Consider the following 26,853-nt stretch of genomic DNA (forward strand, 5'->3'; position numbering starts at 1 on the left):
TTACAAATGGTCCAAAATTTGCAAACCATGCAACAGATTCGAACATAGCTTTTAATGATGCGGTGAGGATGGTCATTGTATGGGTTCCCTAGAGGACTATAGCGAGTTCTTCCTATGATTAGAGGTCCCTATTTTGGTACCCAGAAATTTAATGTATTTTCTTTGTAAAAATGGTAATGAGAATGCCGTAATTGTGGTAGGGATGTCAGACATCACTGCCTATGGCTATTAGAAAGGCATCTTCCTGTCTATGGCTTGCTTTACTTATATGAATTGGTATTTAATTAACCTTTCCCAGCCTTTTCCAACTCCCCTCCTTTCTCTGTAAAGCTGACCTACTTCTACATTTGGTTTACACAGGACATGATGCCTGACATTTTGGTGCATTTTCTAATGCAGCAAAATGATAGAACAAGATAAATACATTAAAATTAGAACACATTAGAATATTTCTAAAATGCAACATTATGGGGGTGATTTACTAACCTAAACACACGCACGCACTAGGTGCGTGTGATTTTTACACAGCAAAACGTATTTATCAACCAAAAAGTCTCTAAAAGCATATTTCCACTAATGCCATATATGGAAAAATCATGCACATGATGCATATATAATGCTGCTTCACAGTTTAGACAAAAATGGTTAGCTCATGCATTTATATTCCTGCATTCATCAACGCAAGCAACACAACATAGAGCTAATTTACACAACATCACCTTGCAAATTCATGCTTGGCTTTGCACAACACACCTGCTGGGTGTGTACAAACTACAAAGGTGTTTAGATTCCACCCATAGATCATGCTGGGAGGGAACACACTACAGAGGTGTATACATGTTCGTGGTGTGTTTATAAGGTTAGTAAATCAACCCCTATGTGTCTAAAGTGCATGCCAAGTCAATGCACATTAATGCAACTTTGGGGAAAGGTTAGCACTGCTGTTGGGCTTCTATTGCTGCCATGTTCGATCTTGGGGAAGATTCTTCTAACTTGCTGTCACTCTACTTGTCTAAATACATTTGATTTGGTGTAAACAGAGGCATTAGCAAGATTTGTAACATTAAAACAAATAAAACGTGCTACCTGTGGCCAGTATTACCATGCATTGTTCTGCACTGGGTTTCTGTCTGGAGCAGCACAGTGGTGACATCACAAGTCTCATTTCAAATCTCTTGAAGCTAGCTGAGGCTTCAGTACCTTAGATCTCACACTGCAGATATACAGCTATGATGCTGCAGTGCAGATACAAGGAAGTGCACTGCTATTTTTCTGGAGTCATTCCAGACAAAACTTACACTTTTCAGGACACTGGCTATGCACATTTAACATTTCTTGATTTTTGCCTGTAACAAAGCAATTTTTTCTCTTTCAAAATTTCTGTCCCCTTGATAGGCTAGTCCTGTCTGTTCCACAGTGAGTTGATAAATTGTATGAATTTGACCAGCTAATAGGACCCCAATGGGGGAACCCCAACATAGTAAAGAGAAGAGAAAAGAGGAAATAAAAGGGCTGGTCCTCAAATGAGCGAGGCAGCCTACACATAACATATAAGACCGAGGAATACCTCTCAGGTCCAGTTCTATTAACAGTGTATCGACTAATGTCGATACTAGGCCCGACATGATCCCCAAAGGTCCCAGACATCTCTGAGGGTCCTGTCAAGCTCAGGCGCACAGCTACCTAGCACGGTCGACCCCCCCCCCGTCTACATTTATCACATTGTCCCGGTACGTACAAGAAACATGTATACATATCGTAGCAATCTTACTATAGCGTACATCCACCCTAGCGTAGGGCTCCCTACTCGATATAGGCCCGCCGTGCATCTAGGGCTTTTAGGTTCGATCCCTCTAGCACCTAGTACCCGGGGCAAGGGCTTCTAGTTGGGCTACCCTCCCCACTTTATTTTATCACTTTGTCTTACTGAATGCTGGAGCTAGTACTAGAATGCTTGTCTGCCCCAAGCTTCAGATTATCCCAGTAGATATTTAGATGTTATTATACCTGTCTGTATTAATCATTCACCAACTTAAGGGACCCCTGTTATAATTTTTTAGTTAAAAAGAAAGCAGATTGTTTCACTGTATATAAATAAAAAAAACATAATGTGCACCTGGGGAGAAATAATACGCATAGGGGAACGACCCCTTCAGATTTGATCCCTTTAGCAGTTAACACCTTGGGTCCAGGGCTTCAAGTTGGTCGATCTTCCCGCCCTTCATTCTATTACCCTATGCTATTGGGTACTAAGAGTAACATACGATTCTCTAATATACAATTCTACCCCTAGGGAACTATAAATTACATTCATCATAGGAGAGTATCCCCTTCCGTGGAGGCTCAATACCTATAGTGGCCCTACCGGGCCCTCTCACGCCAAAATAGCAGAGGGTGGCAAGGCTCCTCTACCAGTCCTATACCATAGGGGCGAGAGAGGGCCGGCCGACCTGCCCCCCGGGGAGCTGTTGAGGCCAGAGGGCCCAATTTTAGGAGCATCGGGTAACAGTCCCAACTGGTAAAACAAGGTTTCTCCTTCCGGATACGAAGATATATTGTATGATTGATTTCTTAAGGAGAATAGTAAGCGAAAGGGATATGCCCATCTATATCTGATCCCTTTAGCAATTAACACCTGAAGCAATGGCTTCAGATTGCGCCTTTTTTGAATCGTAGTTGGCGAGATATCTGAAAAAATCTGGACTGAGTGTCCCAATATGGTAAGTCCCGACTGATCCCTGGTGCTTTGCATAACTTGCTCCTTGATGCTAAAGAAGTGCGGTTTTACAAGGACATCCCTAGGGTGGCCATCTGATCTCATAGCAGTAAGGGCCCTGTGTATCCAATCAAACTCAAGTTTTTGCTCCTCGACTTCTGGGATAAGGTCCTTGATAAAGGTTGATACAGCCCCCTTAAGATCTGTGACTGATTCAGGGAGTCCCCTTATACGGAAGTTCTGACGCCGTGATCTATTTTCCATATCGTCAATTTTAGAAATAGCTTCATCTAGTTGCTGTTGAATATCTAGGATATGCCTCGTATTCTGATTGGCCCGCTCCAAAGTTTTATCCAATTTAAGTTCTAGTGCCTCTATACGAGTGCCCAAATCTCTTATATCGGTACATATATCGGATGTAATTTGTTTGGCCACTCTACTTAAGCCCTGCTCCAGCATGTCTGAGAATTTAGCTATTAGATCGATATTTCTGTGTCCCAGATCGATCTACATCAGTGTCAGCTGTATCCGGGCTAGAAGGGTTGGATACCTGCTGTGCCAATAATATATCCTCCATCGTCTTCTCTATCAAGGAGGAGGTGGATGCCGGCGAGTGGGCCCTGTGGGACCCCGTACTCACTGCGCCCAGGAGAGGTGAGGCTGGCCCGGCTCCTATACTGCCGCGGTCGGATGTATTCGAGCGACTGCCGGGTTCCGCCGCCGTCTTCCTGGCAGTGCCGCCCCCTGTCCTCGAGCCCAGCGAGGGTTTAGCATCCTTGCGTTTTGATGTCCCGCCCGCCATCCGGCTTCCTTCCGCTTCAATGATCGCCGCCCGTGGGTAGGGGAAATCCCGCTGCTTCGTGCTGCTGAGGGGGTAGGTCAGACCCGTCTAGGCGCCGAGCTCAGGACTCAGACTTCCTCCTTCGAGCTCCGCACATGCGCCATCCGTAACAAAGCAATTTTTTTGTTTTTTTTGCATTCAGGTCCACTTGAAGATGGCCATGCATATTAAGATGGTACACCTTCAGATTTACCAAAACCTACCTAATTTACCTGGAACCTACCTAATAGTACTCAATTCAGTTTGCATCCAATCAGACAGGCCCTTGCACTACACAGTTGTTTGTAAATCTAATAGAAATTATATATTTATATTATAACATGTAAGGTCAGCTTTAACGTGATAAGGCTTCATATACACTAGAGGCAGTAAGTTCATTTTTATCTTCCATATGAAAGGTGGCTTATCGTATCCTGATCTCAGAATTTTAAGGCTAGTTTTGAGTTTAGGTCTACATTGTAGATGTTAACCTTGACTGCACCTTCACACTGGCTTTATTGCTTTAGATGAACTCATCTATTTTAGTTCATTTGATAGTTATGTGTTCTGCAAAAATAGGGCAACTACTGTGTACTGCAATGATGTCTGGCGATGAGTCAAAGCAGTTGAGTGCTGCCTGGATGCAGACTTTCCCTAACCCCAAGACACAAGTATGTGTGCACCTTTGTAACACAAGATTAAAAATCATAGTTGCATCACATGTGCTGACAAATCTCGATTCAATTATCATGTGAGCAGACTTAATGTAAAAAAAAGTCCCTGCCTGCTATGTTTCTACTCAGAACGTTTATGTGATTTGCACTGTGGTAGACTGTAATATAGAATCAGGTTAGGGTGTCTTATATTGTCTTGTGACAGGGGGCTATGTCTGTCTGTATGTTTGTTACAGCAGTTATGCTCACTAAAAAGATGTGACATCAACGCTCCTCTGCTACTGCAACGCTACTCTGCTTAAGCATAGCTGCGGTGTCGGAATGCACACAACGACATCACACCAATTGTCAAGTTATTTTACTCCAAAAATAGGTTGGCCACAAAAGAAAGATATCTACGATTAAGTTTTGTACAGGTAGAGATAGTATGAGTGAAGAATGATAACTTGCCTGGAGTTCAGCTTTAGAGATAGCAGAGAAAATGAGGGACACTGACCAAAAATTGTATATCTTAGGTTATATTATGTTATACTGTTAGTTTTTACAAAAGCCTGCTTGCTTTTTATGGCCCCCTATACTGTTTATGTGAATGATTCTGATGGAGTAGTCTGTCTGTGTATGAACACCAATTGGGGAAAATCTATAGGATGGGTTGAAATCTTGGACCAGTTCTATTACTTTTCTGACTAAGCAGAGATAAGCTGATGACACGTTTGTTTATGACCTTCCAGTATGCACCATGGAGTGGATGCTGCCATCTTCCCTACAGATGATTTGATATCCACAGCAGGAATTATACACTTTTTTTTTCTCTTTTAAACACTCACCAATCTCTTTTAAGGTTTAAAGCTTAGGATAGAGTGGGGAAGGAGTTTTGTTTTTAATTGCAGCCTGTGACTCCATTGGGGGGAATTATTTGCCACTTTCAGTTATGGTTATAAGTGGTCAGAGGGACAGGAAGTGACAGCAAATGTTTGCAATGGAGACAGAAATAGAAATTCTTTGAGGTTTTTGTTTTTTTGCTGTATGTACCTTTCTGCCCAAATGCCCCGATTCCCCTTATTGGTTGTGTGGGTGTCATAAGAATAAAAAGTAAATAGAAATTGCCCTAAATGGGGTCAACAACAACAATAAAACAGCTGACACCAATGCTTCCCAGTGCCATAAAAACAATTGCCTTTAGTTGGGTTTTACTAATTGAATTATGTCTTGTAAACAGTGCAAATAATCCATTTGCAAATCTCATCTTTTACAAAGTAATTCAGTCATCTAAAATATTTCTGCAACCCATGATACAAAGCATTTTCACAACCTAGGTATTGCAAATGACACCCAAATCTTCATCACATCAGACAAAATAGATACCCAATGCGATGATGTAGTGATGATTGGACATCATCTGGTTCCTATTCAAGTTGCAATGTCCTGTGGCTTTGTCTTTCTGATCCCCCTCTGGCTTTTGACATAAATATGGCCAGTGCTTATCTTTGTTTTGTAGCACCTGTAACTTCAACCGGCTGTCAAGTCTGTATAATCTCTTGCAGCTTTTATCCTGCATGTCCTCTCTTCTACCAGATTGTACAGTGAAGTTCTGGCAGGTGTGGATTGCCTGACGGCCCATCCAGAAAATATTTTTAAAAGGGAATCCAATATAAGACATACACTCAGCAGTCAGCTGACATTCTATGCACCTTGGTGTGCCTAGTTCTGTGACTTTTGTCTACCCTGCTACCTTTCTGGTATTACTATACCTAGTCCTTAAAATTTTATTCACAACCAAGTATGTTATTTTACTAGTTTTCAGTAATTGATTTTAACGTAGGGTGGATGGCCAGAAAAGTAAACACATTTGGAACAAGTTCATGAAGACATGTGCCCAGCATGTTCTGCATGCAATAAATTAGTACCTTTGACAACTGGAAGCACTTGCTGTCACTCAATAATTGCATGTGATGCTTTAAACAGTCACTTTTATTGATTTAATTGGGCTGTATATGGCAGGGGCGTGCGGTCAGGGGAGACAGTGTTGGCAGAGCCTCACCTAGTATCATGGAGGAAAAAGCTGTCAGCTTCAAGTCTGAAGCTGACAGCTTTTTCTCCATTCAGAGTGGCTTCCATCAGGTTACACAGCAGGGAAAGCCTCCCGTTGTGTAACCTGTCATGGATGGAGAGCTGCCTGTTAATTACAGGAGTGCCGGTATCGGCTTTTGACAGGTAGTTAGGTTACACAGCAGCGGGCTTCCCCGCTGCTTGTGTAACCTAACTATTGAGGCAAGAGCTGTCACAGCCTCTACTCTTTTTTAGAGGCGTGAGCTCTTTGGATGGCTTGGACCAATGGCAAAGCACCATTGGTCCAAGCTGTCCTATCAAAAAAACAAAAACAAACATGCTGGGGCTAGGCTGGGGAATGCCTCACCCGGAACCAGAGGTAGTGCACGTCACTGGTATATGGTCATCACTTATGGCCAAGATTTTAAAGCAATTCAGGTATTGTTTGTGATAGTCAGTTCCTTTAGGATCTCTCTGTAGAGGACATAAACAATCACCTCAAATTGAAAAAAAATAAATGCCAGCAGAAAGTGATTTCTACACTCACTGCTGTTCGGCATCTTTAACAATAGCCCGAACAGCAGTGAGAAGCCTGCCGGAGGTTCGGCTCAGCCGATCCAGATGTTGGATCGGCTGAGTCGAACTCCTTCTGCACTTCGGGTCGGCCGAACATGCTGAGCATGTTCCTGCCAACTCGAAGCCACACGAAGCAAGCCGAAGTACGGCTGATTTCAGCCGATGTACGGCTGAAATTAGCCGTACCAGCCTGAAGTGAATAGCCGAACAGTGTTCGGCTCACTTCACTTCAAATCGGTCATTCACTCGGCTGCCCTCGGCAGCTTCGTGAATAGACCCCTTAGTCTACCATTGTCTGTCTCTCATTGTGTCTCCTCTAGTCCTGTTGTGAGCACATTATTTGTCTTAATCATAAATCTTTTGGTGATCATCACCTGCTCCAGTGAATGTCTGTTTTATTGGACAATGATGGTATGCCTTTGGACATACTGCATCCTCGGCAGTTTGTTTTGGGATGGATTTTCTTGAGCGATCACTATTGTTTCCAGGGAATAAGGTTGATGCCAAGTCTGTTTGCTCAGTGCATAAACTTGCAAGTTAAGCCAAAACAATCATTTTTGTTTATGGAAGATCTGTCAGCAGTCAGTATCTCTCAACTCCCACACTATATCTGTTGAAATATTTTTTAAAAAAGTGTCCTACCCTTTAGATGTTTCTTTGGTGAAGGCCTTTGTGCAGATTGCAGGCGACTGTGAGCAGTTTAAAAGTGAAAGTGTAAGGTCAAACTGAGGGGCAAACTGAGCTCCTCTCATTAACATACAGTGCTTTTAAGTTTTTAACCCTTTGTTAGGACAAACAGTGTACAAATCAAGTTTACAACTGACAATAAAATCTGCCAGCATCTGCCAGACAGGATTAATTAGAGTAAACATAACTTCCCACAGCCCCCTCAGGTAAGGCTTGTAAGCAAGTACATGTAAGCAGCAGTTATTAGAATATTTTTTAAGTTATGCAATGTGAATTAAACTTATTACAAATATAAAGTTGGTGTTATCCCAATCTGGCTGCATAATACACTTTAAGATCAGTTGTCTCTTATAAGAAAACACACTGGTGTTCTTGAAATGCAGACTGAAAAGAATACAAAAAATACCATATCCACAGTTGCCTGTAGTATTTCTGGGCTCTGACAGGCACAACTACAGAATATTATAATGGGGCCAATTAAACAACTGCCTTCAACTCATTTCAATGTGTGGCCTAGGTTTCCCTCTGGCAGTTTATTGATTTTTAGCTACGTGTTTGGAATCCAATGGAGACCCATTTAAATGGTGTTTTTTTTATAAGAGTTTACATCTACATCATAACTAAAGAAAAGTTTAAGCATAAGCCATTAGATCATTCCGTCCATGGAAGTAAAATCCATGAAAAATTGATGAGTCACAGAAAGGGATGGAGGCCTGTGGACATCTCTTGTCTCTGGGTTGAGAAAGTGAAACTGCATCCTGTTGTGAAAGTGTTTTTAATAAACCTTGCATGCTGGCCTGAAGTGTATTTGCGGTCCATGGCTTATTGTGCCCTATTGACATCTGACAACTGTGCTAGAGATTAGTGCTGAACGCTGCTGCTTGGCTAAGCCGTCTCGCTAAACACCCACCCTTTGCTGACTTCACTCTGCCAATCTTTACATCGACATCAATTAGCACAGGTGATTAGTATCTCCAATAATGCTGTTTTACATTTTGGTCTGCTTAAAGGAGAGCTCAAAATAGGGCAAAATACTAATAGACTATCAATCAATGCTTTCATTTTATTTCTTTGTTGCATTACTTCCAAGTGTTAGTAGAAAGAGGTGTTTTGTGTTCCTAATTAGATAAATGAAAGGATATGTGCATGTAAAGTAAATTTAAATCCAATAACAAACATTAAGATGTTGCAGCTTACCAGTCTTTAAAGGAGAATTACAGAGTGAAATATACTCATCCTCATAATTAGAGGCGGCGTGTGACACTGAAGCTATCAAATGTGGTCTCTATAGATCGAGAACTGAGCAATCACATACTGCTGATCACTCAGTTCCCGATCTTCTCCTTGTAGAGAGTGGTGACTGTGAGTCACCGCTCCTCGCCGGCATTCCCCTCTCCATTCCTCCAGCTCTGACTGGAGGAACAGACAGGGGTGGGGGAAGGCACAGCTGGCTCTGTCTCTAGAGAGACAGAGTCAGCTGTCAATCAGGTGGCGGGGTACATCCCGACAATATTGTTTTTTCCGGTCGCAGCGCAGTTCTGTGCTGCCAGCATATAGCAGGCAGTAGCCTGCTACATACTGAGTTTTGGGCCACAGGAGGACATAATGAATGACACCCCGCCGTGTCGTCATCGCGCATGACTCACCTTGTGTATGCGCGATGGTCTTATTGCGCATTCGCAGCCATCTGATTGACGCCTGCCGGCGGCCATCTTGGTGATGGACGCCGGCAGAGAGAGGAGGGGACGTTCACCCGGCAGGATGAGGTATGCCACCGGGTCCCCTCCTCCTTCCTGACACTGTCAGGCTTTCGGTCCATGACAGAGTGACCGACTTTTTAGAGGGGGTGATACCAAAATGTTAAACAGAGCAAAGGGGACCAAATGAGATGTTTGTTGTTAGGGTTTCTGTACTCTTTAAGAGGATGAGAAAAAGTTTCTGGAAGTTCTGTTTCAAAACACAGCTATGCATGCAAAGGGAATGGCTGCTATATGATCACCCTACACACATCTCTGTCTCCCTGTACAGAATGACCCTGTAACACTGGCGAGTGACGGAGCTGCCTTAGGGCACGTCAGCCATCCAGCACGCCGCGCATGCGCCCCCGACCCTGTATTAATGTATACGCTGATGGTGCTGCTTGCATCTGACTTGTTCATAATCGAAGCCTTTAGAGGCTGTGTGTATATCTGAACTAGTAAATATGTTGCTCCCTGCCCAGAATAATAGGAATTGCAGTCCCAATATACTTCAGGCTCTGTATACTTGTGATCACAAAGGAGGTTTCTAGAAGGAGATGTTGACAAATTAAAATCTTGACTGCAGGGTTGCAATAAAAGTCTGTCTTTATTGTGTTTTGGTACACTTTAGATGTAATCCTTTTGTTACTCTGGAAGAAATACCCCCTTTCAGGGCGGCTTTAAAACAGTAAAAAAAAACACTTTTCTTTGTACTTAACTGAATTAGATTAGATCTGTCACTCTCATATAAACACATACCCTTGAATCATTAAATAAACACGAAATATTTTGAAAGATGCAACATTTCTCTTCTCTACTGCACAGTTGTTTGCAATAAAGTGATATCCTCTAAATATTAGAGAAAAAAAAAACAGATTTGAACAATGAAGAATATGAGAAGACAATCAAATTGTTGCTCGTTGCAATCAGTTGGATTCCTTGATTTATTTTCTCCGGGAGTAAAAGAAGAAAATAATTGGTCGCTATGGGTAGTAACTCTGCTTTTGTTCTCAGCTTTTTCCCAACCTTTTGTCTTTAAATGGACCTACTATAATTGCTCCCCTTAAAGTGAACCTAAAATGAAAAAAATATAACAGATTCAGGCATAGCACAACCGGCACCTTCAAGTGCAACTGAAGGGAAAACGTTTGTTTAGTTTTGGTTAGAGTGGAGAGGACACCTGTCACGTTTTTATTGCTGTATGTGTCACCGTTAGGAAGATCCACCCACTCTGTTCTGGTGAACGTGATAAATGAAAGTGGAAGTGAATGAAAATCCCAACATTTGGGTTGTCACCAGAACAGTATTAGATGGGAGCTCTTCCAATGGGGACAATAGTTTTAGTGGCCCTGCTGACCCCAAAGAAATTTCCTCACTTTGGAGGGATTTACTCTGACTTCCTGTTGTGTAAAAAGTTTTAGCTTCAGTTCAACTTTAATCCTTGTGTGCTGCCTGCATGTAAGGCCAGTCCTCCTGCGAAATAACCTGAGTCCCCTGAATCCCTGGGCCCACTAGCATTTAAATATTGGGTTACCTCATCTCTGCCTTCTAATTGTCACTCTTTGCTACAAAAGTCATCTATCACAATGGTGATGAAGGTATGAAGGGGTAGATCTAGGCTCTCTAAGGAGGAGGATTAACCCAATGACACCTGGAGGTGCCTGAAACGTTTAGCTAGGAGCAGCTTAGGTAAGTTTTTCCCGCTTCAGATTCACAAATATAACAAGTTTTTTATTTTTAAAAAGCAACTACATATTTATTAACACATTCTGGATAAGAAAAACGAATGGTATCTATTGCCTAAGAAAGTACGGTGTTGGTTTGTGGCAGCACGGAATACTCATATTTCTTTAAAAAACCTAATATATTGCTGAAATTAAAAAGAAAAATCTTGTTATGTTTGATTTTCTCTTGGCAGGAGTATGGAAAGAGTTTTTAGAAAATGTGACAGCTGAGATTTATAGCTATAATGGTGACAGGTTTAATCAGAAAATGTAAATTATTGGTAAATACTATTGACGTGGAATAGATGTTGGTAAAAAAGAAGGAGGGGAGGGGGGGTATCCATCAAGGTCAGAGGGAGACTAGCAAAGAATGTGATCTACATACTTCTTCAATCCAACTTTCAAATCCATTGATGGCATTCCCATGACATGGACCACTTAATAACAGCAGGAGGGAGGTGTTCAGAACGATATGATTTTAATATAACAGTTTTAGCACTCAAGTGTCACCACTGCCTGACATATCTGAACTGTGGGATAATTTAGTGCTGTTTTATCATCCTGTCATCAAAAGGCAGCTGAGAGTTATGTGAAATGATATTGATGTTTATACAGAGCAACCTCTAGCATCCTGCTTCATAAATGATATCCCTGAATGGACAACATGGTAACATTGTGATATACCGCTGGGCTCATTACTTATAATATACTGTGAACGCAAAGCTGTACAGGATTGCTTTAATTAAAGAATTTTGCTAAACACTGTTTATACGTACAAATGGTAATACATATACAATTGCTTACTATTCTTTTAATTTATGATGTCCAAGTGCTTCCCTCTGCTAGATATGAGTGAACTATCAACATTTTAGTAGTTTTTTTCTCTACACCCTTTACAGATCACATAACCAGAGGGTGAGCCGCTAATTTAGAGCCTATATCTATGCAGCTACCATGACCACAGTGGTGCAGTAGAGCCTGATTTTCTGACATTCCTACTATCAGCCTGGTTTCTAGTATAATTTTGTATATTAAATATAAAGATTGCATTCAGGTACATGCAGTATATACTAGAAGGAATTAAATAATAATATCACCACATTAAAGCCCAACTCTAGTTATTTTTAATTTTTTTTAGTTTTTGATAGACTGCCAAGTGTTTACTGCTGCTTGTGACCCAATTTGGGACATTTCACTTAATTTTCTGTCCCTGTAACAGCAGGACAAGAAACAGGAGGAATGGTTGTCACTTGGACAGGAACACACAGATCATTTAAACCTTACAGAGGCTCTAACACTTCACCATTTTATTGGAAAAAAAAATAACTTCTTGTCCGGACAGTAGTGAAAAATCTCTCCAATGGGAACACTGACTGCAAATAGAAACCTAGCAGGCGTTTTGACCCTTCCCAACGCTGTCAAAAACGAAAACAAAATAACTTGGCTGGAGTTAGACTGTAAATTGTATTTTTTTGTTGGAATTTCACCATAAGGGCCTATTCACACCTTTGCACAAAAGGCAGGTGTTTTTTTTTTACGTGGTCCAAGTCTCATTTAGAATTTTCAGGATCTTTTATCTTCCAGTTGTGTAGGACGCCTGGACCTCCTCTGCGCTCCCTGGTTTAATCCGCCAGCCCCTACATCACCACTGTGTCCTGTAGTGAAATAGGGACTGAAGGAAAGAGTGGTTTCTTCTGCTGGCTTCTATGCCAGTAAAGGAAGGGACCAGATATCCAACACAGCACTAAATGTGTTGGATGTGGCGTTTTTTCTTCAGGTGCCCCTGAAAAGAGGGAAGATCCATTGCAGTGAGAGAGGTAGGTATGAAGGGAAGATCCATGGCTCTGAGAGAGATAAGTATAGAGGGAAAATCCATGTCTCTGAGAGAGGTAACTGTAGAGGGAAGATCCATGTCACTGAGATAGGTGGGAAGATCTATGGCACCAACCAAGTATAATACTAGTTCTTTTGCAGGGAGCTTCTTTATGATTTTTTTGTAGGGACAATACTGTCTTAATAACACTTGCTTTCTAAAATTTGTGGATCCAAAGTAAAGCAGGAATACCTTTTTGGTGGACTAGACAGCAGTGAGCAAAAAACTGTCTGACTATGTCTAGGTTTTTGAACGAGGATATGGATAGTTTATCCTGCTCATTTCACAAAAGTGTGTGTGTTTGCTGGGCTTTATTTTTTGGAATGTACCTGATATAACCTACTGGTTGATGTTAACATGGATGTTTATTTATAGGTGACTACTGTGTGTAGTAAAGATGGGACATGGACAGAAAAACTGAGCCTCTGTGAGGGACTTACAGGGACATGCCCTCCACTGCCAGAAATCAATGACATCCACTACACGTGTGAGAATGGACGATTGATTGGTAAGGAATATTTTGAAAGAGAACATATTTTATATTTTTTTTCAGCTCATCCTCATAATTATTACCCTTTGAAGATAATTTTTGAGAGCTGACTCATGGTTAGTAATGTGTGCCTACATCATTTTAATAGCATAGTAAATGGGTGGCAAAGTAGTTGTTGATGCCAGAGCTTACACCAGGGAATAGCACGCCTTTGCAAATATGAATCATGGTTGTTTGCCTGTCACTTTTTTTCAGCTTTGCTTTCTAAAACACATTGCAATGCAACCTGTTTCTTGGTGTTTTCTGCCCATAGGAGCTAACTGCACAGCTTCCTGTGTCTATCCACCCAATGACCCAGTGATCCTACCAGACAACATGACACCTGATTCTGTAGAGCACTGGATGAACCCTACCAAAGTGCAGGTATGATGATCGTAAATATACTGGCACAGGTACTGCTTGGATACATTGTTTATTTTGAGAATTCATTGAAATACAATCTATCACAATTATACTGTTAATATCACTTGGAAGCAAGAGAGTGCCTTTTTGGTAAAACCATATTGTAGGAAGGGCAGCATGTTGCAGTTGCTTGAGTGAATTTAGCCCTTCCTATGTACCAAAGAAGCTGAACATCAGTGCAGGCAGGATCTGACTGCTCTCTTAGAAGACACTTGTCAGAGCACTCTATTAAAGTAGATAGTGTAGGCAATTACAATACAAACCACTCTTTTTGTTTAACCAAAAAACTGCAAAACTATGAAAATATTATCTTTATAGCATTCATATTATCGCAATACCTGTGTCTCCCAATGTACACACCAGGGCTGGGGGTGGAGTAAACGTTGCAGCATCCAGCCACTGCCGTTAATGTTATAACTGAATTGCATAGGGAAGACTGACAACTCTACCACAGCAATAGAAGTCTATGGTTAGGACTGCCACTTGCTCAAGGGAAGCCAGAAGACAAGGTCTATGCTGGCATGATAAACAGGTATTTGCACTTATCAGGCACCTAGTTAAAAAGGCTTGACATGGTAAATGTAACTTTTACTGTTAAAATAAATTACCGTTTGGGGTATATAAATACTTTATAAAGTTGTTAGTTCAGTTTGTAAGTAGTTGCAATAGTGGAGCCAGCTTAACACATGGAGGAGCAATAGCAATTGGAAAAGGTTTTCCTAACTGCTAAATAGATTGTTCTACCTGAACATGACCATGCACAGCACCCACAGACATTGGATCATAGTACAATCTGTCCAAAAATAGGTGTCTTTAAAAGTAAGGAATTTAAATGTTTAAGAATCTGAATCTCCACTTTTAAAGTGGAAGTAAAGTTTAAAAAAAAGTGCTGATGGGGAGAATTGGAGAGTTTATAACAGAAGAGACACTTTATGTCTCTTCTGTCATAATTACTGTGCCCCTGCCTGTCAACATTTGTGTGCATTGAGGCCTGCATATGCACAAGCTTGGCACAGTCCTGTGCTGAAATTAAGTATCTCCTATGGGCATATGCAGAAGTTACATCATCCTGACCTGGCCAATTAAGAGGCTGAAGGCACTGAACTCGGAAGAAGACCATATCAAGATCCGCCAGCGCCGGAGGAGAGGGCTTACATTCATGCGCTGGAGGGGTTCGCCTGCAAGGTAAGTTGGCCATAATGTGCTAATATATGGTGCATACTAGCACATTATGGCAATCACCTCCTAGGGGGTACAAATGTAGTTTTTAGTTGCCTCTGACAGGGGATGTGTTCCGTTTTTCACCTGAATTCTCTGTTACTGTTAGAGTTATAGAGTAAATAACAGCTCAGTGTAAGGCTTTGGAGGCATGACCTGTCACTGCCCATAGTTGAGCTTGGTCCCATTTCAGTGGGTAATACCATTAAGCAGAGACAGACAGGCTAAAAAGATGGGAAAGATGGTAATTTAATAAACAAATGGAAGTTGAGGAAAAATAAAGGATCACGTAACATATTTGAGCATCTACCTCTAGTAGTGGGTATTAGAAGGCATGATCTTGGGCTGCTTGGCTGTGTTATACGTTCTGGAGAAAAAATCATAAAGACAATTTTTAAGAGAAATCCAAGCGGAAAAAAGACAAGGGTAAGACTAGAGTTGTATTACCGGTGGAAAAAGAAGACATAAAAAAACTAGGAGTCCGAATATAGGGATTCAATTAACAAATATAGTGACATAGGCTAAAATTATGCAGGAGACCAGTGCTCTTCAAGGGCTGTGAAACAAATGTGATAGAGTCCAACAAAAGATTCTTATTTCCGTTTATTGTTAAAATGCACAAACAGCCGAAAGTAACATTGTCAGGACAGCTAACATGTTTTGTTAAAAAGCCTTGATCACAGCTCTTCAAGGGCTATAGTTCCAGAGAAAGAGTCTGGGGTGGGTGCTTCTCTTTTAATAAGATACTTTAAAGATTCCCTCTCCCTCTCTCCCGTGCTTTATATAGTATGTCATTGGATATAAAATGTTTAATAACACTTTTTGATAAGTGTTACTTCTAACATAATTCCATGTGCCAGCAAGGTTGAGGCTATAGGAAACAGTTTTAGAATGATTTGGCTGACTTCCCTCAAAAAATAAAGTTTTTTTCCTATATTCATTTGAACAATTATACTGTATTGTCTTAATTGCTAATACCTACAGGATATGACTTTTGGCAATCCCATTCAGAATCTACTTTTCTCCCTGCAGTCATGTTTAATATTAAAAGAACATGATTATATTATGTGTAATAGAGAAGCATCTTCTCACCCACTTCTGCCTGTCAAATCCTATTTAAAATCATGTGAAAGACAGAAAAGAGAGGCAGAGCCCGGTATGACTTGCCAGAGAACAATAGTTCTTAATGAAATAATGGATCTGCTGTGTCCATTGTGTCTGGCTGAAATGGAGTATAGGGAAACATCAAAAGTGCACCATGCAGGTTACAGCCAGGCAAGTTGGGAGTAAGAAGCACTGCATATTAAGACCATAACCATACAGGAGCTATAATGTCAACAGAAATCGGAGGAAATTTCAGCTGTGCATGACCAGCTTTAATGAGAACCAGAAACTTTAGAAACTTGTAAGTACAAAAATGGACACCGTTTAAAGGGAACCTGGGGGGTGAAGTTGGTGACCTGTTTTTTTTCCTGAAAATGCATGTTGCCTAGCTGGCATGCTTGGCAATTACCATCTTGCTTCAATACATAGAACCACAGGCTTAAAGCTGAACTCCAGACAGATATAAAAGATACAAATGAATGACAGAAAGGTGAGCTCATGAGTCAACTGCTTCTCTATTTACTGTCCAGTCAAAGGCTGGGAAGAAAGAACAGTAAGTGTTAATGAACTGCAGAAGAGAAAAATCAGGTCTGCTGCCCTGGCAGACAGGGCTGTGCTGTGTCGCAGAGGAACTTTTCCCACCAATTTATCATCCCCCAAAACAGTTTATTTTTAAGGCATGCCAACTGTTAAGGTTGCCAGTGTGCTTATTTCAGCCCTCAACCAAACTCTCAAGCCCTCATATGGCTGGTGTCAAAGCTGATCACATGTGCAGCACCATGGCAACTGCATGAAAGATGGCGCCTTCTGTGGCTGTAAGGGATAAGAGGTTGTAGTTCCGCTTTGAGAATAGGCAGTTAGAAATACATATCAGTTGGAAAGTTAGACAGCTGCATTTTATGTATTTCATCTGTATGACTTGATTGTGTTTGTTCAGAATCTGTGGCTCAGAACATTCTAAAAAGGAAGTCAGGAATGGCTGTACCTACTGTATAATTCCTTTATCATAGGTTTACTTTAATAATTACTTACAGAAATTATTTATGGTGATAGTTGTCCAATCTGTTTCTTTAGCATCATGTATGTTCTGTGAGTCTCTTACCACTTCTGCGGTCATCCCATCTTCTTCAAAATAAGTATTGCACCATTGCTCAACCAATCTGTAAAAATGAGCATTACATACTGTACATACTGTACATATCCACCCACTATCTTATAACTGTCTTGCTTTATACCTTATATTCTGACTCCGATCGTTGTGATAGCGAAATATATCCCTTGCTGAGACCTCTATGCCTGGCCTGTATAAGCAGATATACTCACTGCGGACAATCCTCGTCAGATAGCTGAACTCGTCAATACCGATTCATTCAAAAGAGGTGTTTATTCTTTAACATCAGGTTACAGCAGATGATAGGAACAGCAGTTGAACGGTTATAGTATTGTGCGGTCAGAAAATGATGCCTTTCCTCCGTACTGTGCAGATTACCTGTGTGTCCTTGTTACATGTGGCTTTCAACTGTGGCCATGACACAGGAAGTACTGCACACAGGAAGAAGGGTGGGGCTACATACAGAGAGGAAATACATCGTAGACATCACAAAGAATCACAGAAAAACATGTACATTACAACAAAAGGCCACTAGATGGCAGCATAGGATAACACATGAATTTAGCTATGAGAAAATAGTTAGGCAAATCACACTATATAAATTCTAACCTATATAACAATGCTAATATTAACTGAGGCTATGCATCTCATATTCTATGCCCCTATTGGGGCGGCACACCTTATGTACACTAGATGGTGAATGACATTTAACGCTTGTGGTTTCTATGCTTGAATTGGTGGTCACATGCAGTCCTAGTGGTGGGGAACAATGTGATGTGTAGGTAGATGTGAGTAGCAGAGCACTGTAGCCAGCAGACTTTTGCAGGACACATTTACTGTATCTTACCAAGACAAAATGAAAGGCAAGCATTTAGCTAGGTGCTTATGTATATTGAGTTAGTTGAGTGCATATGTCCTTTTGCCCCTGGCGTCTTGGAGGTACTAGGTGTGCACAAGAACCAAACGCTGGGTGCCATTTTTCTGAACGTCCATGTGCACCTGTCTTAGGTTGTGTTTACATAAGCCAGTGAGCTGCATCTCTAGACCTCTGTTATTCTCCAAGGGTTTAGAGATGCAGCTCTCTGGCTTTTGGTGAATGGAGCTTGAAATCCCTCTCATACTGGCACGCAGCTTAGTTGTTGAAATTATTCTTCCAATATGCTGACATTTAACACTGAAACTACAGATAAGGTCTGAAATACTTGTGCCTTAAAAGCACATGACTAAACAAATCAAGCAATCTGTTATGGACCGATGGAATGGAATACAATAGTGTATATGGTTTTCTGCAATTGTTTGGAAAATAGCAAATGTTTGGATCTTTTGTTGTAGTAGCTCAAAGATCACGCCTTGCATTCTAAGCATCATTTTCTACAGTTATTAGACATGAGAATATAGCTGCACTGAACTTCATCTGTCTTGTCTGCTCCGTTCATTAAAAATTTACTACTGCCTCCTCTTTTCAAGGCGAATTGCATTTTATGGTATTACCATTGGTAATCCCAACTTTGGCTGGACACATGTAACCTCCTAAGATCCTACATTTTTACATTCCAGCGAAGTAGACTTTGTAATTCTGTGTAAATGCTGGTCATTCTATGTTTATGTGTTTTGTGATAAATGTATTTTGTCAATTTCCTCAACAGAGTATTATGTGTACAGGGACACTGAAATGGTACCCAAATCCTGCCACATTGCACTGCATTCCATCTTGTGAGGTAAGACCACCATAACTACTGAGTGACAATGTTTTAACTGTAGTTTTGCATGTCTATGCATGCATTAAATTGGCTGAACAGAATATGGCAGAATCTGAATACAGCAGATCACCCAAATCAAAATGAGAGTATGTGAATTAAATTGGCTGAACAGGATATGTCAGAATCTGAATAAGGCAGATCACCCAAATCATGTATATGAATTTCAACTGTGTATTTAACTGTTTGTCTTGAGGTCCCCTTTAAATAAATTAATATATCCAGAGTACTTGCTGAAAACGCTTATAGGTGTTATTATGGGAGTTCTATTTATGTGTATGACAACCAGATACATACTAGAAGTATGTCGCCTACACGCTAGAAGTCTTCAAAGGTGCCAACTGCTATATATCATGGATGCGCACAAAGATATAAGAACTCCCATGGTTTGAGTTGACAATAATTAGAATTCTGTAGACTTTTTTATGCCAATGGAACAGGAAAATAACTGCTTGTAAAATCTATATATTTTCTCTTTTCAATGTAAGCCGACACGTGTCCTATCTGACTTCAGGAGTGTATTTCTTTTTAATATTTTTTGTGCTGGATTTATGTTTTGTTAATTCTGGCAAAATGAGATCACCACAAAGCCTTTGTTTTTCTCTGCTCTTGAAGCTGCTGAACATGAAAAAAATCCTCTGTGCTGACAAAGACGAGACTTTCTGGCAGTGGTACAGCTTTCAAAGTACGAAGCCATATGTCAGCTGAACTGACGGCTTTATAAGCACATGTTCTGGGATTTACTAAGTGTCAATGACTTCGGTGGCAATTTATTTCCAAATCAGGGTGTGATATCTCTCATTAGTGCCTGGTGAATCTGCTCCGCAGAGAGTGATTTACTTCTGCAAAGAGATCGAATGATCTTTGAGAAAGAAATTAAACACAGCCTTCTTTTTTCCAGTGAATTCTCACAATATTTTAAAGGAATATAAATTCTGTTAAAATAGGGCCCATTATGTGAGAATTTTGGTATGGAGAATCGTTGGCTTTTGACTAGTGCCATATATTACTTGCTTTATGTTTAATTTTTGTGTGGAAATGTGAGACCCATTAAAATGTTTTAAGCAGTAATTACGAAGCTTTATGTCTCGCTCATCTTCCCTTTAACTATGTTTGAAATGCCAGGCAGTAATTGTGGTGGGCTGAGGGCATGCAGTGGGACTTGGGGTGCCCACACTTGTCCAGGCCTCATCATTATTTATGGATTCTGAGGAAGCAGTTTTGTAACTGATAAAAGCAGGCAAGTCACAAGGAATCTTCACACAAAATAGGGATTAACCATCTGTATTTTAGCTGGTACATTTCCTGTCATCAGATGTACATTTTTATATTACCCTTAACATAATATGTTTTGCTGTGACAATAGGAAGATTTTTATTTTAAAAGCAGGGGTATGGACTCACTGCGGCCATACTGCTGCTTTGTGAAAAAAAGTGTTACATTTATAAAGCACAGATGTGCTAGTGCTTTGCTGGCTTTGGGACAGATGTTGAGTATGGGCACAAACGTTTTTCTCACATATAGATTTTATGCCAAAAAATTGTACATGATGGAAGTTTTGTTGGCAATGTAGCACTTAATTATACAGTGCATTTGAGGCTTTGACATAGCTATAAAAATACCCATACCCCTTGATCTAAGAACTGTAAATTCACTAACGCTCAACATGAACCTTACTGCTAACTCTCAACCCAGTCCCTAACCTTGCTCCTTGTCCATTCAGGGAAAAGCAACAGGTTTGCTTTAATCCTCACTTCTCCAAATGGAGAGCCAAAAGAAATACCTAGTTCTTGCGATGCGTAGGAGCATGTGACTCATTTAATATGAAAGTGATGGTCCAGTTGGTGCCGATTGACCCATGAGTTCATTGCCCTGTGTAAGCCACAACTCCAGTGAGCAAGCTTGTAGCTTACACAGGACTTTCCCTTGCTTCCAGTGGCGAAGCGGTGGGACAGCGAAAGGAAGGTAAGTATATGTTGTTGGAGAGAGTAAGTTTAAGTTAATCTCTTGCTTTGCCCTACATTAGCAAAGTACAGGTTCAAGTTAACCGGTAACTTAACTCCTAACCAGGGCTTTAGCTATGTGTGATGGGGCCCCAACACAAAGACATTAAAGGGCACCCCTGTTTATGTCCATCTCAAAAGAAATGTTGCAGTGATACAGAATACTAATCACTTTCAATCATATAAAGATTTCCAAACTATATACAGTATGCGCCCATTTTTTCCAAGTGGACACTCTATAACCAAAAGCTTGTGGACAGTGTACCACCAAACCTTTATGAGCTTCTTGAACTATAGGCATTAATAAGGATTTTGCTTCCCCTTTGTAGCTATAACTGATCTGGAATGCTCTGGGGCAATTTGTGCCCATTTAGCCAAATGAGCATTTGTGAGGTCAGGTACTGACGTTAGACAAGAAGACCTGGCTCACAATCAATGTTCCAATTCATCCCAAAGGTGTTCAGTTGGGTTATGGTAAGGGCTCTGTTCAGTTTAATTAAGTTATTCAACCCCAAATTGGTCAAACTGTCTTTATGGAACTGGCTTTGTGCACCTAACTTTGTAATTAGGATGTGTGTCTACATACTTTTGGGATCCCATCTATACATTTCTTTTGTTTTGGAACCTGAAAATTGTGAATTCTGTCAAATTAACAACATTTTTGATAATTTGGGGACATCAAAATATATTGTGACCTATAGGTAGGATATGTAGTTGTTAGAGCTCTTTCTCTCTCACCAGAGTTGTAATTAGATATCTCATGAACATATATTGTAATGAGGTGCACAAAGGTGGCAAAGGGATCATGCTGCCACTGTTGTATTTCTTAGGCTTTGGTTACATGGCAGGTAAAAGGAGCCACATGTCTGTATCTGCAATTTAGTATAGAAGGCAGCATATTGCATAGAACATAGAAACATATTGCCACTTTTGCAGGGCTTGCTTTTTAACACTAGCAACTGGTGTTTGGGTTGTAATTCCCCATTAATATGCTGTAGCTTTTGGTATACATATTTAATTTGTAAAGCTGGTTATAACTTTTTTTTGTGTGGAAACTGCTGTTGCTCTTGCTGGTACAACCATATTTTTTTGCATCTGTAGCCTGAAGCAGAATTGTCTTGTTCTGATGCAGAAGATCTAACGTGAGCTGCATACAAATGTGTCATATTAACTTCAGCTAATACAATTTCTGTTCAGACATCATTTGCTTGTTTACAATCTTTGATTTCTGAACAGTTTCTCTGCATTGATATATTTTGCAGTGCTGCATATTCACGGTACTGTGGTTGATATATTACAGCAAGACAATAAATAAATTATATGACTCTTTGGCTGTGTACAAAACCAGGAACATTTCAATTTTCAAGTGAACCAGTTCTCCTGTTCACCTGCTGTAGCCAAGCAAAGTGCATACCTGACCCAAATGCTGTCATTTGGAAGTGAAGTCCTTAGCCCCCCAGACACACTTGGAACTTTAACAGGACTTTCTCACTTAGCATTGGAAGGCAGACAGGCAGTCGGAGAAGAGCAGAGGAGGAGGAGGGTAGCAAGCAGGCTAATAAGTGTCCTGAATGAGTATAGTACAGGTACATCTAAAACACTGGAAACTAATAAAGCCCTTCTGGACAGCACGTACCAGCTTTGTGGGATCCAACCTTCCAGGTGACACTGACATTGATTCACTTGCTGCATGCTACTACAATGGCACCTTTTGAATGCCATTAAATATCTTATACCGAAGCACTGGAGGTTCCTCTCCCCATTGCAGTTATGGAATGGTTAGTTAAAATCAAGCAAATAACACTGATGGAAGAATTAACTCATATTTTCAAGGACATACATTATAAATATTATAACAAATGGGCAACCTGGCTACACTTTTTAAAGTCACATCTCACTTCAGCATGAAACTTAACATTCTTCTAGGACTTATCTATAGAAAGGGAGATAAAACCAAGTAAGACTCTGATGAAAACCTTCTACTCTCGATACCCCTGAACACAGCTTTACTAGTGGAAGCAGACTGCAGGAACTTCTTGTCAGGGTTTCTTATCCTTCCTTGTCCAGTTGCTTGCAGCATTGGCTTGTTTGCAGTGTCTTGGACACTGTTTGTTTTTCCAAAATGTTTTTCCATAATTTTTCCAAAATGTGCCATTGCATACCATTTAAGAAGTTTCCCACAGCTTAGAAGCTTGCCTCAGTGTTTGCCAGGGAGGTCTTCTGTTTACATGTTATACCTAAGGAGATAATCCCCGACTGGGGTAGCCTGTTTGTATCTAGGTTCTGGCAGGCCTTTTGCACTAAGTTGGGAATTCGACTCTCCTTCTCCTTGGCCTATCATCCACAATTCCATGGCACAGCTGAGCGATTCAACCTAGTCCTGGAACAATTCCTCAGCTGCTATGTCTCGGACCATCATGACAATTGGGCTGATCTTCTACCCTGGGCAGAGTTTGCTAAAAACAATGCTATCAACTAATTCCCCCAAATGTCCCCCTTCATGGCTAACTATGGGTTTCAGCCATCTGTGTTACCCAAATCTTTTACACCTCAGAACATTCCAGCTTTGGAGGATCACATTCGGGAGCTCCATTCCTCTTGGGTGCAGATTGAGAGTTCCCTTCATGCCTCTATGCAGCGCCAAAAGATACAGGCAGATCATAGGCATCTACCCGTTGCTTCCTACCAGGTCGGGGAGAGGGTGTGGCTGTTGGCCCGTAACCTCAACCTCAGAGTGCCTACTCCAAAATTGGCACCCCGTTTTATTGGGTTTTTCCGTATTCTCCTACGTGCCTAGTTGCCTATGCTCTTGACCTCTCTTCTAGCATGCATATCTCCAATGTTTGTCATGTATTCTCCTGAAGCCCCTAGTGTGTAATCATTACACTACCACTCCTCCTCATACCATTTCTGGTGGCAACCATGAGGGGTATGAAATATGTAGCATTCTCGACTCTCGTCGGGTCAGGGGCCAAATCCAGTACCTGGTCCACTGGAAAGGCTATGGTCCGGAGGAGCGTTCTTGGGTTCCTTCCACTGATGTTCACGGCTCCACTCTCCTCAGTGCTCCTGTTGGCTTTTGTTTCCATTCCATTGACTCTCAGTGTTCCCTGACCTGGGTACGGCTGACTACCTGCTTTGGCATCTGGCCTCTCTGCATTGTTTTTTGCCATTTATGTTTACCGTTGTTTTCAACAAACTCCTTTTATTTTTTAAACCTGCACTTTAAGTTTGTGTCTGATTTCTTGATTCTCTAACATTTCTGTCACCTACCTGTATTCCTCCCCTCCTCTGCCCCCCTTTCCCTGTATGGTCGAACCTTATGGTATGTTATGTAATACGTACAGGAAAATGTACTGTTGTTTGTTGGTATTGTTGTCTAGAACAATGTTGTTCTATTATATTGTCTCATAAAGGTGAATAGAAACTAAATATACTGTATAACAAAACAGTGGAGGGGGCAGGCATACATTTGTGTGAAAAAGTTTGTGGATCTTTTTTGGAATTACCTGGATTTATGCCTCAGTGGTTCCTAAAATGTAGTCTCAAGTTCAGTCACGTCTCAATAGTAGATGATCACAGCCTGGTTAAACCAGTAACACACAGAAAATTGTATTTCACCATGTATTTATCAAACACATTTTTAAACATTCACAATCCAGACTGGCAAAAGTGAACCTTTGCATTTATTTAGTGGTAGCACCTAAGAAAGAGCTTCTCTCTCAAAAATATACAGTAGCTTCTTATCAGATGTTCTCAAAAGTTGAGGAATTGTAAACCATTTCTCTATTTCTCAGCTCATCAGTGTTACAGGGATTCTTTGCGTGAACAGCTCTCTTCCCTTAATTCCACAGCGCATGTTATTTGGTTATCATCTGTACACTGACTTGACCATTCCAAACTATAGATTTGTTTTTGTTTATGTAGCTCTGTTTTAGATGTGCTGCTGTGTTTTGGGTCATTGTCTTGTTGTATCACCCAACTCTTATTAAGATTGAGGTTGACTGACCACCACCCTGATGTTCTCTTGTAAAATTATTTGCTGCATTTGTGATTTTAGTATTATTATTTATGTAAACGGGTGCTATAGTCCAGGCCTTTTGGCAGCAAAGCTACCAAAAAGCATTATGTACCCTCTACCATGCTTCACAGTTGAGATAAGTTGGTTTGTGGTTCAATTTTAGATTCTAATCACGGCATTGCATGTGTCTGCTTCAAAGTTCAATCTTTGCTACATCTTTCCACAAACCATTGTTCTAGAAGCATTTTTAAGCATTTAGCTGATCTTCACCAAACTTAGGACACGCAGCAATGGTTTTTTTGGAGACCAACAATTACCTTCTTGGTGACCTTCTACAAAACCCTTTGCTGTTCACTGATGTTCTCATAGTATACACATGAACAGAAAGCTTGACAAATTCTAGAGATTTTTGCAAGTTCTTTATTTTTCACCTATTTCATCACTGCTGGTTGAAGTTTTGCAGTGATCTTTGCAGAATGCCTGAGTACGAGAGTCTGCAGAAAGGGTTGTGGGGGAAGCTGAAACATTAACTGGGTTATTCACAAAAGGGTGAAGAGTTTAGAGAAGGCAGGAGAATTGAACAATCTAGTCCAAGTAGGTGATTTGGAAAAATTCTCCAATTCAGTTCACTTTCCAGTTCAGCTATGTTGTTTTAGATAGTTAACTTTCCCTGCCTTCTCCAAACTCTTCACCCTTTTGTGAATAGTCCTGTAAAATTTGTGATGTGATCGCTTTGATGTTTGAATAAAAATTTTAACTTTACTTTAAATATTCAAGGCATGCTGGAAATATATTTTATCTATGCTTATGCAGTGCCAATTTAAATATCTTCATCAACCCTTTAAAGAATTTCTCCTCGTAAAAGGAAAGCAGTGGTACTGTATGTTCACCAGTTGTAGACAGTTTTTCTTAATGTGCCTTGATGAATGTGTGCATTTAGAAATCCTTTTGAGGTTTTTTTCAACTTGCATCTCATAAATGTAGGGCATGGTTCACATAGACAAATCACTCTTGACAAAAATAACAAACGTTGTATGCAGAGCCGTAGCTAGCTCCTTTTGCGCCCGAGGCAACAACAGAAAATGATGCCCCCAACAGACGTGTGCGGTATGTGATGTCATGCGCCCCACCTCCAGAATGCGCTGGTGGCCAAATCCAAAATAGCATAAAAATGTGTTTTGTTTGACAAAACTAATTAAAATATTTTTAGTTTCCGTTCATTTTGTCCGAAACTAATTTGTAGTCTTTGCACATGTCTAATAATATGTGTGCATGAGTGTGTGTGTGGTGTTTTTGTTTTCATTATAATTTTACTGACATTTCCCCTTTGAAATAGAAAAAGAGGACGCAGAGTCATCTGCCCATACAGATGGGGGAGAGCAGCGGGGATCCGAGGAGAAGCGGGAGCCTGTGCCGCTCCTCTTCTCCCTGCTGAGTCGCGGCTTTGTTGGCTACCTGGTGCCCCTGTTGCCAATGGTGTCCTGTGCTCGCCATGGCAACAGGGGCGAGGGGGCGCAGCAAGTTCGGCCCTGGCTACGCCCCCATCTCAGCTGCGCCTGAGGCGAGTGCCTCACTCGCCCCATGGTAGCTACAGCCTTGGTTGTATGCCTTTAAACTACACTAGTAGTGATAATATAACTTAACTGAAATACCTGCAGCAGGGGCTGCCTGGCAACTTTTGACGCAGAGAGTAAGTACAACTCAGAGGCCCATGCTGCAGCGATTCAACCCCCACTCACCTCACCCCTTCCCCTGCCTCCTCCCCGCCCCGCCTGCCACTTTCATGTATGTATCACATATATGCGATACTGCTTGTACTGTGCAGTACT

The 26,853-nt window shown here is 40.9% G+C and overlaps 1 protein-coding gene across 1 annotated transcript in view; it reads left to right on the plus strand.

Moving 5' to 3' along the window:
• Positions 1-26,853, plus strand: part of PAPPA2 (pappalysin 2) — a 154,355-nt gene that overhangs the window by 123,463 nt on the left and 4,039 nt on the right. The window contains exons 17-19 of the mRNA XM_018575089.1: positions 13,234-13,366; positions 13,662-13,771; positions 18,890-18,961. Coding sequence (XP_018430591.1) covers positions 13,234-13,366; positions 13,662-13,771; positions 18,890-18,961 — 315 coding nt within the window. The remainder of the gene's footprint in view (positions 1-13,233; positions 13,367-13,661; positions 13,772-18,889; positions 18,962-26,853) is intronic.

This window comes from Nanorana parkeri, unplaced genomic scaffold (genome assembly GCF_000935625.1).
Source record: "Nanorana parkeri isolate BGI_ZX_2015 unplaced genomic scaffold, ASM93562v1 scaffold52, whole genome shotgun sequence".
Lineage (NCBI taxonomy): Eukaryota > Metazoa > Chordata > Amphibia > Anura > Dicroglossidae > Nanorana > Nanorana parkeri.